Genomic DNA, 15428 nt, shown 5'->3' with positions numbered 1-15428 from the left:
ATTTTATTTCTATAGAAAATTTTGTCAAAATTTTATTTCTATAAAATTTCGTCAAAATTTTATTTCTATAGAAAATTTCGTCAAAATTTTATTTCTATAGAAAATGGTGTTAAATTTTATTTCTATAGGAAATTTTGTCAAAATGTTATTTCTATAGAAAATTTTGTCAAAATTTTATTTCTATAGAAAATTTCGTCAATTTTTTTTTTGTATAGAAAATTTTGTCAAAATTTTTGTTTGTATAGAAAATTCTACCAAAACACCAAGAATTCTACCAACTGTGGCTACCGTGATTCCTACACGCAAAAAAATCTTTTCTCACAAACGAAATTTTAGACAAAGGAATATCGTTTCCCAATTTCTTTTCTTTTTGAGAATTGAAAAAAGATTTTGATTTTTAAGAAAATTCCAAAAAGTTACGAAAGTATTTGCGGCATTGCATAGTACAAGTGGTTAGTTTTCTTTTTGTACTGGATTCCTATTTTCTCTGATGTAATATTTTCTCTGTATGTTAACGGACATTGTTTACTATTTTGAATAAAAGTTAAATTAAATTAAATTGTTGGCTCTTATATTTACTCTAGGATGGCGATGGCGGTGTTTGGTATTGTGATCTTAATACCAAGGATATACCAAAGGAATCCTATAAATTATATTCTTGTCATGGTGGACGCATAATAGCAGCTCAAACTAGTCCGGTATCGCCATACCTTATGACTTTGGGTCAAGATGGACGAATTTTGGTCTATGATTATGAAAATCAAAAACTTATATTGGAAAAACTTTTCTCCTCAGTGGGCACGGACCTTTTATGGTTTGGTTTCAAGGTATCACAGTCGGGCATGGAGTTAGTGGCAAGCTTCGAGGATGGTGTTATCAGACAAATCTATTTAGATTTGACACAGCCTATCAAACCTCAATTGTGTTTGATACGACCAACTAAAGCCCATACAGCCGCCGTTACTCGTCTAACAATAAATCCCTCGAATACATTACTCATTACCGGTAGTGCTGATCGTTCCATATTCATGTATGGTTTGACAGAAAAACAAGATTCTTATATATTACTCCAGCCCATAGGCTTCATACAATTTGGAGCTATACCCAATTGTTTCTATTGGAAGGATGAACATTGTACATTGGTTATTGGATGCAAAAGTGGAGAAATTTATGAGTGTGAATTACCAATGACGGTGAATGAAAAGCAAACTTTCATGACTTATAACTTGACCGAGAAGACGACTATAAAAAGCACCAAGTTTGTCTCAGTTAAGAGCCAGATTAGAAGAGAATTGCGTAGGAAAGAGATCAAAAAGAGGAAAGAGAAAAAGAAACAACGAAAATTGGAAGATATTGAAAAATTGAAAGCGGCCAATCCAGGATTACAAATAGATATGGAAGCAGCTTTGGGTAAGGTTGTCTTCGAAGACGTACCCCTTGGACGATATTGTAATTTTAAATAATCCTATTTAGCTGATTCGGAACCCGAAGAAGAAGAGGAACCCCTACATATTCCTTCGGTACCAAATCCCGTATTATGGTTAAAATATACAAACAACAATACAATATGGGTTTCCATGGGTGGCTATGATGCGGGATACATCTATGAGTTATCTATGGGAGCTGTAAATCCAATTCGATCAACCCTAATAAAAGGTGGAGATGATATTGAAATCCATTCATATCTTGCCATGTAAGTACCCAGAAAAAAGGCGTCGCCAAAAAGGTTATGAAAATGTTCTCTTTGGATTCGGAAGTGGTGCAAAATTGGCGCAGAAGCAATAAATTTAATATAGGCTTGTCATAGGACGGATGTCCACCATTTTAATAGCCGTTGCACTAAATTTGCATCACTTCTTAGTGTGATCCGAATTCAGTGTTTTGGATGGGAGTTAAAAATGACGTGATATTTTGCCAAATAAATCATTTTTAGATTTTTTTTCTGATTTGCATTCTAACCATAGTTGGTGGTTGGCTACCAAAAATGGTAGATTTTTTAGTGTTTGCAAACTATTTGCAAACCTCTCCAACTAAGAGGTACTTAAATTTTCTATAAAAATAAAATTTTGACAAAATTTTCTATAGAAATAAAATTTAGACAAAATTTTCTATAGACATAAAAATTTGACAAAATTTTCTATAGAAATAAAATTTTGACAAATTTTTCTATAGAAATAAAACTTTCACAATTTTTTCTATAGAAATAACATTTTGACAAAATTTTCCATAGAAATAACATTTTGACAAAAATTTCCATAGAAATGAATTTTTGACAAAATTTTCCATAGAAATACATTTTTGACAAAATTATCCATAAAAATAAATTTTTGACATTTTCTATAGAAATACATTTTCGACAAAATTTTCAATAGAAATAAAATTTTGACAAATTTTCTATAGATATACAATTTTAAGGAAATTTTCTGTAGATATAAAATGTTGACAAAATTGTCTATACATATAAAATTTTGCCAAAATTTTCTATAGACATAAAATAGAAATAAAATTTTGACAAAATTTTCTATAGAAATAAAAATTTAACAAAATTTTCTATAGAAATAAAATTTTGACAAATTTTTCTATAGACATAAAATTTTGACAAAATTTTCTATAGAAATAAAATTTTGACAAATTTTTCTATAGAAATAAAATTTTGACAAAATTTTCTATAGAAATAACATTTTAACAAAATTTTCCATAGAAATAACATTTTGACAAAATTTTCCATAGAAATACATTTTTGACAAATTTTTCTATAGAAATAAATTTTTGACAACATTTTCTATAGAAATAAATTTTTGACAAAATTTTCAATAGAAATAAAATTTTGACAAAATTTTCAATAGAAAATTTTGACAAAATTTTCTATAGATATAAAATTTTAAGAAAAATTTCTGTAGATATAAAATGTTGAAAAAATTTTCTATAGGCATAAAATTTTGACAAAATTTTCTTAGATACAAAATTTTAAGAAAATTTTCTGTAGGTATAAAATGTTGACAAAATTTTCTATAGAAATGAAATTTTGACAAAATTTTCCATAGAAATAACATTTTGACAAAATTTTCCATAGAAATACATTTTTGACAAATTTTTCTATAGAAATAAATTTTTGACAACATTTTCTATAGAAATAAATTTTTGACAAAATTTTCAATAGAAATAAAATTTTGACAAAATTTTCAATAGAAATAAAATTTTGACAAAATTTTCAATAGAAATAAAATTTTGACAAAATTTTCTATAGATATAAAATTTTAAGAAAAATTTCTGTAGATATAAAATGTTGACATAAAATAGAAATAAAATTTTGACAAAATTTTCTATAGAAATAAAAATTTAACAAAATTTTCTATAGAAATAAAATTTTGACAAATTTTTCTATAGACATAAAATTTTGACAAAATTTTCTATAGAAATAAAATTTTGACAAATTTTTCTATAGAAATAAAATTTTGACAAAATTTTCAATAGAAATAACATTTTAACAAAATTTTCCATAGAAATAACATTTTGACAAAATTTTCCATAGAAATACATTTTTGACAAATTTTTCTATAGAAATAAATTTTTGACAACATTTTCTATAGAAATAAATTTTTGACAAAATTTTCAATAGAAATAAAATTTTGACAAAATTTTCAATAGAAATAAAATTTTGACAAAATTTTCAATAGAAATAAAATTTTGACAAAATTTTCTATAGATATAAAATTTTAAGAAAAAATTCTGTAGATATAAAATGTTGAAAAAATTTTCTATAGGCATAAATTTTTGACAAAATTCTCTATAGAAATAAAATTTTGACAAAATTTTCTTAGATACAAAATTTTAAGAAAAATTTCTGTAGGTATAAAATGTTGACAAAATTTTCTATAGAAATGAAATTTTGACAAAATTTTCCATAGAAATAACATTTTGACAAAATTTTCCATAGAAATACATTTTTGACAAATTTTTCTATAGAAATAAATTTTTGGCAACATTTTCTATAGAAATAAATTTTTGACAAAATTTTCAATAGAAATAAAATTTTAACAAAATTTTCAATAGAAATAAAATTTTGACAAAATTTTCAATAGAAATAAAATTTTGACAAAATTTTCTATAGATATAAAATTTTAAGAAAAATTTCTGTAGATTAAAATGTTGAAAAAATTTTCTATAGGCATAAAATTTTAACAAAATTCTCTATAGAAATAAAATTTTGACAAAATTTTCTTAGATACAAAATTTTAAGAAAAATTTCTGTAGGTATAAAATGTTGACAAAATTTTCTATAGAAATGAAATTTTGACAAAATTTTCTATAGACATAAAATTTTTACAAAAATGGGTTCGATTCCTGCTTCGACTGAACACCAAAAAGTTTTTCAGCGGTGGATTATCCCACCTCAGTAATGCTGGTGACATTCTCTAAGTGGTTTCACTGCAATGTGCAATATACACAATATTAAGGACAAATTTCTTGAACATAAAGACAATTTATTGTTCACTATTCATGAATAGCTTTGCTAAAATTCACAATTTGAAAAATACTATAGCCTATCCTAATTTTAATTAAATGACTATATATATTCATTCTAGTGAACAGTATCTGCTCTTTGGCATGGGAAATGGACAAATCCGCATACAACATATCGATCAAGCGAACTTCACTGATCTACGTAACTATCGCTTGCTGGGAATGCATGATCCTCTAAATGGTAATATACCACGTCTCATACTCAGCCATGATGGTAGATATATTTTTAGCATTGGATTTGATGGAAATATTTTCGTTTACTATTGGTACGGTCCCCGAGTTGAGATGGAGAAAGAGCCTATGGTATTTATGCCTCGTAAAATTAAACCCGCTGAAGATATTATCGACGCTGAATATCCCTCATTGGAACAAGAAAAAATCTATGCTGAAATAAAACGTCAAGAAGAGGCAACAGCTGAACATGATCGCAAAGTTTTGAGTGATATTTCTGTATTACAGAAAAAATTCAATAACCTACTAGAGGAGAATCTCAACATCGATGACAACTTACGTATAGGACACCGCGATTTATTGTTAGATGAGCGTATCACGGGGCAAATACGGGATGAATTGCAAGCTGAATTAGATGATGTTCGAGAAGATTTGGCCTATGATTTGGAAGTATCTCAAGTTGGAAAGAAAAAGTTATATGATTATTTCATAAAGACTTTGGATCATGTACCCATAAAAATATCTAGTATAGGGTAAGTTAAATAAATAAGAGTAAATACAACAATTACAACAGCGTAAATATAATTCAATGCATTGTGATACCATGAGAAGGAATATACCGTTTTACCACCCAAATAGAACATTAAGAATTTAATACAAACGGTTCCTAGGACTTTCAGTTCTCTATAGCCATGTCCCCAACGATTTCTATAGCCATGTCCCCAAAGTTTGATTTGTAAAGCGTTATATTTTTACTATTGTTCAAAAGCAAATTTTGGACAGCAAACTAACGATTGATTGAGATCTCACGATATTAAATAGTTCTGGTTTCGAATAGGTCCTTAGTCAAAAATATATAAATATCAGTTAAACATAAATATAAAATGTGTGTCTTTTTTCCTCTTTTTTTTAATTTTAGGTCTAATGATGTTCTATATTCTTTTCGTTTGGAGCGTTTAGATAATAATTTTGAAGCTATCAAGGCAGACATTGAAGAACGATTGCGATTGGAAGCATTGAAGCAAAAGTATGTATATACAAAGTTCCCCATATTTGGTACAAAAACTCTTTTTATATTCCCTAAAATTTTAAATTATAATAAATACATACGGCAGTAAATTCGGTCAAGCTGAATTTTGTATGTCATCCACCATGAATGGCATAGAAAGTTCTAGTAAAAAATGTCATCTACAATCGAATTACTTTGGTTGTGGTAACACTTGTCTTAGTCCATATGGAGGCAGATTACTAAGTTCATAAATAATTTCAACCTATATGAACCAATTTTCGCACGGTAAGCCGAAAATCCAATCCTGTGATCGATTTATATGGTGGCTTTATAGTTATGGACCAAAGTTTGTATGATTGGCCATACCATACCATACCAAATTTAAAGCGGATTCGATGAAATTTGCACCAACAGGAAGCTCCGGAAATCAAATCTGGTTATATGGGGCTCTTTATAATTATGCACCAATAAGATCAAATTTTTGAATGGTGATTTGATGTTACATATTGACTTAACGTACCAAATTCCAACCAGATCTCATGAAGTTTACTTCTCTTAGGGGCTCCCTAAGCCAAATCAGGGGATCGGTGTTATTTCAACCGGATCGCATGAAATTTGCTCCTCCAAAAGCCTCCGCAAGCAAAATCTGGAGTCGGTTTATATGGGGGCTATACCTAAAAGTTAGGCGCCATATACTAAAACCACGTACCAAATTTCAACCGGATCGGATGAAATTTGCTCCTCCTAGAGGAACCGCAGGCCCAATTTGCGGATAGGTTTAATTTCAACCGGATCTGATGAAATTTGTCCCTCCAAAATCCTCCACAATCAAAACCTGGGGGTCGGTTTATATGGAGGCTATACCTAAAAGTGGTCCTATATAGCCCATTTGAAATACCAAATAAATAACAACTACATGTGCGAATTTTCAGATTGATAACTTGTTTCGTTCGGAAGTTGGGGTGATTTCAACAGACATATGGATAGACGGACATCGCTAGATCGACTCAGCATTTCAACACAACCAAGAATATATATTTACATTATAGCATCTGATGCCAATACTTCGATGTGTTACAAACGGAATGAAAAATATTATGCCAGGCTGAATCTTATATATCCTCCACCATGAATTGTGTACAATGTTCTACAAAAGCCTGTCATCCACATATACTAATATCACGTACCAAATTTAAATTAGATCAGATAAAAGCGGCTCCGGAATCAAATCTAGGGATCGGTTTATATGGGGCTATATAATTATGAACCGATTTGGTACAATTTTTGTTGCTGTGGTTGTTGAAGGGAATATTCTAGCATCTCGTAACAAATTTCAACCGGAACGGGTAAAATTTATACCTCTACGACCCTCCGGAAATCAAAGTTGGTGGTCAGTTTATATGCGGCATATACCTAAAAGTGGTTCGATATGGTCCATTTACAACACCATCCGACCTACATCAATAACAACTACTTGTGTAAAATTTCTAGCCGATAGCTTGCTTCGTTCGAAAGTTAAGCAGATTTCAACAGACGGACGGACGGACATTCCAAGATGTCTCAGACTTTATGGGGTCTGAAATTTTTAATGCGTCTTCCAAACCATCAACCATTTTCTCATATCCGAAACGAATGCTTTCGTTCGACTAGAATGCCCAAAACAGCTGAATTTATAAAGGAAAATCAGCTGTTTTGGTCATTTCAGTCGAACGAAAGCGTTCGTTTCGGGTATGAAAAATTAGCTGTATAGGGTTTTCCGGACGGAATGTCTGTGTTTGTAAAGAATCTTACAGTGTGTCCAATCCATACGACAATTCGTTGATGACTAAATAATCGGTAAATGTGTTATCGATCCCATAAACATGCAGCAGTATCGATTATGCCTTCGGACTTAACTTATAATGTGGCCAATATATGGGATATTTTCGACACGACCACTGTCGTCCGGATAAACTTATAGCCTGCAAGGCACATAACGGGCAGAAAAGAATAGGTGCATACCGGGCGAAAGTAAGAGCAAAATATAAACAATACTTACGTTTGTTCCTCATTTCTGCGCAATACAATTTTTGGTGTTGAATGTACTTCTTCATTCACGCGTGGCATAACTTTCATAAAAAAATCTAAACCTTTTCCAATTGTTGCCTTTTTTACAAAAGAACCTACAAAAAGATCGTATTCCAGGTAAAATGCGAAAAAGTGCACATATTTTACAAGAAAAGAAAACGTCCCCATCCTATGGTGGAGGAGGGTATAAAAAGTAAAATAGTGTAAAAAAATCTTAAAGAACTTCCAATATATAACATATGAAGCAATGAAAAGTTGTTACATACTCTCCCAAAGACATTAAAGAAATCGATTAAGTTAATGCCAACGGCGGCTGGTAGGAATACTTCATGTATTGAATAGTCTAACACCCATGTTCCGATATCCACTTCAATTCCACTTCCACTATTCACGTCAAATCCACGAACGTGAAAATTTGGTGTTCTTAATTCCACGTTCTTTTTTGAACTTTTCTGTAACCAGCTGGGTTGCACAAATTACCCAAAAATTCACTAAGGCGGAAATCAAAATAAGTGGAATCAATAGACTTATTATAATTTATTATTTTTTTTAATTAAAAATGACGCACTTCTAATAAAACTCATGTATAAAATATACAACATTTCAAATTTTTTACGCGAGTACTTTTTTTAACCGGAAATACACCCATCTTGGACATAATTTAACTTTCACCAAGACTTTTGCAAGTGAATTGATTTCACGAAAATTCCGGTGAAAGTGGATTGTAGGACACGAAAATTTTGGAATTAATTCACATTCACCTGGAAGTGGATTTGGGAACATGGGCATAAATACTCCTGAAATAACGGGCTGCCACAATACCTAACTTAACCTAACTATGGTAAGTCTTTATATTTTGATGGCGGTAAGGGCTCAAGAGCTTTTAGCAACCAGATTTCCACCTCAACTACCAACCCTATTTTTGCTGAAATTTTTCTAAATACTTATAACACTACATTTCACTTACACTTACATGCTGCCTACTCCATCAGAGGAAACTCTCCAGTGGAATCGAGTGACATTACACCAACGTAAGATCTACAACTTTTTTCTAGAAAAATTTCATCCATAATGGATCAAACTAACTCGTAATTACACCGATGCTTATTCCTTAGACGTACCATTATGACTACGGCCGAGTACAAGGATGACAGTATGCCAGAACCACCAAAAGAGACATTCTTTTTTGGACGGGATCCTAATTCTATAATACCACGTTTTAGTCGCAAAATGCTTCGGCTCTTAAGTCGCTATCGTTCACGACAACTCTATCAGGTAGAACGATCGTTCAACTGGGAGAAGATGTTTAAACAAAAACCTGATCCTAATAAAAATCATCCCGATGACGATCGGAAAATTCAAGAAGCCCAAAGAAGTATTGGGGATTATAAATTGAAGACGGGTCCCCAATATGAGCCACAACCTCATGAGACTTTAACCTATAAATATAAAGAAATTGTTACATTGCGGGAAAACTTACATGGACTTATTAATAATTTTAATCAGCGTGTCTTTGTCCTAAGAAAGGACAAAAAGGATTTGTACGATATGATAGAAAAGAAACGAAAGCGTTTGGAAGAACTTCATCAATATATACCGGAGAAGAATCGTAAATATCTCATGGACATACCACCGCTCAACAGGGATGAAGAATGGCCAGAGTTGAATTTAATCGAACATTGTCATCCTGGATGTAATATCAATATTAAAGATATACTCTATCTGGAGAAGAAGGTGGAGGATATGGTACCTAAAGGGGAATCTTCCGAGAGAGTCAAATCTATCATTACCCCCGAATCTTTAAATGAATACGAAAAATGTTCTGCTTTAAATGTGAAAGATCTTGAAAGTTTTCCCTATAGTTCATCACTGATCTCTGAACTAATGGAGTTTCAACAATCAAGCGAGCCTATGTCAAAGGAGATGGACAATAGCCACTACGCTTCATCATATCCATGGCTCTCTGAATTGCGTTATCGCTGGTTATTGGATTTATTAATGGAACAAGATGGTATTGTACATATGATCCATGAGAATATTAAAATATTTGATAAACGCCTCCGTGAATTGGAAGATATACGTTTGCACACCAAATTTGAGGCTGAATTCATGCAAAGCTATTTGACTGTACTCAATCAGGAATTGTATATTTTGCGCGATAGCGAACAAATTGAAAATCAACTTTTGAATAATGCCGAAACTGCCATGCAGATTCGTAATGAGGCTCAGACTTCCATAAATATTCTGAATCGGCAAATTGAAGATCTCCGCAAGAATTGTGATCGTTTCAATGAGCAAATATTGATGATTCAAGCAAAATTTCATAGTACCACAAAAGGTCACAAGTTTTACGATTTTCTAAGGAGAATTTTCAAAAAGAAATGGCGTCCACCAAAGCCTGCCAAGGCTGCTGACGGTAAGTTTATAAATATGGTCATTCATATTTCTACACTTCACTAGATATCATCCACATTATACATAAAATAGAGATTTTATCTTAAATTAAGGATTTGTGGAATTTTAAATTAAGTCTTTATTTTTGCATTAAAAGGTGTTCCAACTAGAGGTGGGTGCCACCGTGGTGCAAAGGTTAGCATGTCTTACTTTGGTTGAAACTGGTATTGAACCCATGACCATTTGTATGTCATGGGTTCAATCCCAGTTTCGATCAAACACCATAAAGTTTTTCAGCGGTGAATTATTCAAAGGATCTCTCCGTGGTTTCACCGCAGTGTGGAACGCCGTTCGGACTCGGCTATAAAAAGGAGGTCTCTTGTCGTTGAGCTAAACATAGAATGGCCAGAACTCAGTGAAAAGTTCGCCTGAAATAAAACGGGCTGCCACTTAAACCTTTTCACCTTTTCTTTTACGTACACAAGATATAATAATGAACCGATATCGGTCAGTTTTTGCGGCTATTAAGGGGTATATATTAACATCATATAACAAATTTCAGCCGGATCGAATGAAATTCGCTGCTCCAAGAGGATCCAGTTGTGAATTCTGGGGATCAGTTGGGATCGAATCCAACCCAGATAAGTCTGTTATTATAAGATATAATTATACAAATTCTTGCAAGAGCTGTATACCGGGTTTAAAATGTTTATAGAAATATTTAAAATCTATTAAAATATTCCTTCATTTCAAAATATTTTTATTTAACACTAAGTACGTATTATCGAGATTTGCCAATCGCCTTTCAATAGAAAATCTATATTTCAAAAATTCAATTGCTTTTCAGTTAAAAGTGAGTTCTAAGTTCGCGTTTAACACTAAAATTAAAAATAAACCCGTACAGCAATAATAAAATGCTATATCTTTATATTTTATATAACTTGATAATGGAATGTTCTAGAGGAACAATTCGATAAGTTGACTTTCTTTACAATGAATTATTAAAGAAAATTAACCGTGAAAAAATTACTGTCGTAACTCGATATAGGCTCGCACAGAGAATGAAGCCGACCCATTTTTGTCGTCGGCGGCTTGACGGCTAAGCCGATATAAATTTACAATTTTCCATTATAAAATCAATTTAAAGTTATTCGAATGGTAATGAGATTAGTTATACAACCAATCATACAATCACATTTAGGTTTGGTTGGGTTAGGTGGCAGCCCGATGTATCAAGCTCACTTAGACTATTCAGTCCATTGTGATACCACATTGGTGAACTTCTCTCTTATCACTGAGTGCTGCCCGATTCCATGTTAAGCTCAATGACAATCACATTTACATTTCATTAAAATTTTCTGAGCCAAATTTTTGCAAAATTATTATAGCAACTTGATACTGACGGATTTTAAGTGGAAAGTCGAAACATTTTGACAATAAATACAACAATTACTAATAATTTTTTCTAACAATTACTAATAATTTAAATCATTATTTTTGAGTCGAGATTAGTCGACATATTCGGAGGTGGCTTCGACTGGCAAAAACTGGTAGGCTTCTTAAATCGGCGGCACGACTCGGCGGCTTCATTCTCTAGTTCTAAGTTCTTTATAATGGTAATTTTTCACAAAGCATTTTTCAGAAATATCACATCCCAAACTAAATTAATTGCCTAAAACGGCGAGTTATCTTATTACATCTCCTATTGAGGCTGGTATGCACCTCTAGCGGAAATTTTTATATATTTGCTAACGAAAATTCCGTGAGCCTTTATTATCGATTGTTTATATTTTGCTCCCATAAGAAATGCATTGCAAAACTGCGTTATTGGCATGCAAACGAAATTTCAGCTGTAGGTGCACACCAGGCCTTATCGACTACATAATACTAAATGAAAACATTTGTGCGTCAATGCCTACGCAACCAATTAGGCTTCGCTGGTAGCACAGTGAACTATAGTAATACTAGCCGTGTTAAGAGGTCGCTCACGTCGCCACACAAGTAAAGACATTTACCCATAAACTTATTATTTAGTATATACATAAACCAACAATTTATAGCTTTGTTTCATATATTTTAGCTTTGTTTAATAGATTTTAGCTGTGTTTCATAATACTATACAAATAAAACACATCTCATTACTTTCGATGTCCATAATTCTCGTATGTTTTTTCCTTATAAGTTAAGTACAAATACTACATTCCAACCTATAGCTGACGGAAGTGTGTGTCTTCTGTTTGTGATGGCACGTAGCTGGACATTGATCGCTAGACCGTTATTAGTGTTTGCAGATCTGCTCAGTGGCCATCCGTCACTCTCCCAACATAAATTTGCTTTGACAGATGTTTGGTGCTGAAATTCATGTGTCGGCCTTCTGTTGCATCGACGACGGGTCGAGACGCACAGTTAGGCGTTGTTTCGTCGGGCGTTTCTGGCGATGATTGGTGGTACGCCGCCGTTCTGACCCAAAGCTTCCCGACGGTTTACAATTGCTGTGAGGCCGGCATAGAATTTCCCAATCTGTCGTTTTCAAAATTTCTTAGTTAAGTAACTTGGTAGCTTAGCTTCGGATTTTCGTAAATTTGCAGTTCAGAACACTTCCACATAAGTGGCATTGCCGAGCAATTTGCCCATTAATTTTATTGAAATATGTAATAAATAAATTATATTTATTATTATATGGTAAATAAATTATAAAGATTTTAGTATTAAAAAGATGTATGAAAGAAACATCAATGAATTTTATTCTTAATATTAACTAATAATCATGAAATTGATTTAAAGGTTTTCAAAGAAAAACCTCATCATTTGAGATAATTATGGGATGCTTACTTATTTCATAATAAAAAGGAAGTGATGCCGTTAACAATTAAAAGCGATTTCAGCAAAATGATTTTTCAAAATTAATAATTAAAAGCAATTCTAGCCAAATGACATAAAATTTTGCATAACCAAAATAAAGTGGCTGCCCTATGTCCTCGATTGCTACATAAATACAATGTTAACTGTGGCCGGATACGAAACACACTTGGAGCCCAGGTTCGAATCCTGCGAGAACCTCGATTGTTTTTTATTTTTATTAAATATTTTGGATGAAACTTTTTAATTTTTTGTTTTGTAAAATATTATTTAGTCCGAATACCCTTTCGAAAGTTTTTTTGCAATAATGAACGCTAGCGAAAAGTAGTGCCAAACGTATTTGAGAAAAAATTCAACATTCGATAAAAGAAATGGAAGTTTTCTACAAAAATTTTCTTTTAGGTGCGACCGATATTATTTTTTAATTTGTAATTATAAAGAATTGAGTATGTCGTTAACAATTAAAAGCGATTTCAGCAAAATGATTTTTTAATAATTTAAAGCAATTCTAGCCAAATGACAACATAAAATTTTGCATAACCAAAGTAAAGTGGCTGCCCTATGTCCTCGATTGCTACATAAATACAATGTTAACTGTGGCCGGATACGAAACACACTTGGAGCCCAGGTTCGAATCCTGCGAGAACCTTGATTTTTTTTTTATATTTTTATTAAATATTTTGGATGAAACTTTCTAGCACCATATTTTTATTTTTTTTTTAGTTTAGTTTTTCAGCCCGAATATCCTTTCGAGAGTTTGTTGCAATAATTAAGGCTAGCGAAAAGTAGTGCCAAACGTATTTGAGAAAAATTACAACATCCGATAAAAGAAATGGAAGTTTTCTACAAAAAATTCTTTTTAGACGCAGACCGATATTATTTTTATACCCTTCACCACTACTGTGGTACAGGGTATAATAAGTTTGTGCATTTGTATGTAACGCCAAGAAGGAGTAATCATAGACCAACCTTTTAGTATACGGATCGGCTTAGAATTAAATTCTGAGTCGATTTAGCGATGTCCGTCTGTCTGTCTGCACTCAAAAAAAAGTGAACTCTCTATTTCACTAAAGCCAATTTAACTTTATTTTAGTTCATGAAATTATTATGTTTGGAGGAAGTTTCCTTTACTCTAATATTTTTTTGTGTACGTTAGTTAAATTAACTAAGACCGAGGAAAAAAATATACTCAAATGTAGCATAAAGATTAACTAAATTCGTGTCTTCCACAAAATAGTTCAGAATTTCTTTAAATTTGTAAATTTTACCAAAAATGCATCCACCGTGAACTTCGTATTTCACTAAAGACATTCTTGCAATTTTGAACTCCAAGTTTTTCCTTCAAACTACAAAATTTTCTTTAACAAGTGAAAAAACTTAGTTATGCCTAATAAATTTTCTTGAATTTGTCGAAAAATATTTACTTATTTTTATGACATCGGCGTGATTCCAACGTTTGTAATACTGTTTAGTTAAAATTTTCTACAAATATCCAAAATTTTCTAAAATTAACCGAAATTTTTCTTCCTGGTGGGTTCACTGTTTTTTCAGTGTGTTGATGTATTTTTGTGTGCACAGTACAGCTCGCAGTTTTAGTCCGATTATCCTAAAATTTGGTATAGGGTCCTGTTTCGGCTCAAAGACCCTATTGATCGGTTCAGATTTAGATATAGCTGTCATATATATTTTTCACCGATCTGGTCATAATTGGCGTGTATATCGACCGATCTTCCTCAAATTCCGTACATCCGAATATTTTATGAGTCTCGAAAAACTTGCAAAATATCAGCCAAATCAGTTTAAATTTAGATATTGCTCCCATATATAGCTTTCGCCCGATTTACACTCAGTTGCCCACAGAGGCCAATTTTTTGCTCCGATTTAGATGAAATTTTGCATAGGGATTAGAATTAGCATTGTAACTATGCGTGCCAAATTTGGTTGAAATCGGTTCAGATTTGGATATATCTCCCATATATAGCTTTCGCCCGATTTACACTCATATGACCACAGAGGCCAATTTTTAACTCCGATTTAGTTGAAATTTTGCACAGGGAGTAGAATTAGCATTGTAGCTATGCGTGCTAAATTTGGTTGAAATCGGTTCAGATTTAGATATAGCTTCCATATATATTTTTCGCCAGATATGGACTTATATGGCCCCAGAAGCCAGAGTTTTGGCCCAATTTGGTTGAAATTTTTCACTAGGAGTACAATTAGTAGTATAGTCATGTGTGCCAAATTTGATTGAAATCGGTTCAGATTTAGATATAGCTCCCATATATATTGTTTCTGATTTCGACAAAAATGGTCAAAATACCAACATTTTCCTTGTAAAATCGCCACTGCTTAGTCGAAAAGTTGTAAAAATGACTCTAATTTTCCTAAACTTCTAATACAAATA

At 32.1% G+C, this 15428-nt stretch overlaps 1 protein-coding gene across 1 annotated transcript in view; it reads left to right on the top strand.

Moving 5' to 3' along the window:
* Positions 1 to 15428, top strand: part of LOC142226635 (cilia- and flagella-associated protein 44) — a 51246-nt gene that overhangs the window by 3022 nt on the left and 32796 nt on the right. The window contains exons 4-8 of the mRNA XM_075296737.1: positions 585 to 1410; positions 1474 to 1693; positions 4587 to 5228; positions 5615 to 5722; positions 8887 to 10187. Coding sequence (XP_075152852.1) covers positions 585 to 1410; positions 1474 to 1693; positions 4587 to 5228; positions 5615 to 5722; positions 8887 to 10187 — 3097 coding nt within the window. The remainder of the gene's footprint in view (positions 1 to 584; positions 1411 to 1473; positions 1694 to 4586; positions 5229 to 5614; positions 5723 to 8886; positions 10188 to 15428) is intronic.

This window comes from Haematobia irritans, chromosome 2 (genome assembly GCF_050003625.1).
Source record: "Haematobia irritans isolate KBUSLIRL chromosome 2, ASM5000362v1, whole genome shotgun sequence".
Lineage (NCBI taxonomy): Eukaryota > Metazoa > Arthropoda > Insecta > Diptera > Muscidae > Haematobia > Haematobia irritans.
Note: the sequence above shows the minus strand (reverse complement) of the source record. Positions and strands in the feature narration are given on the sequence as shown.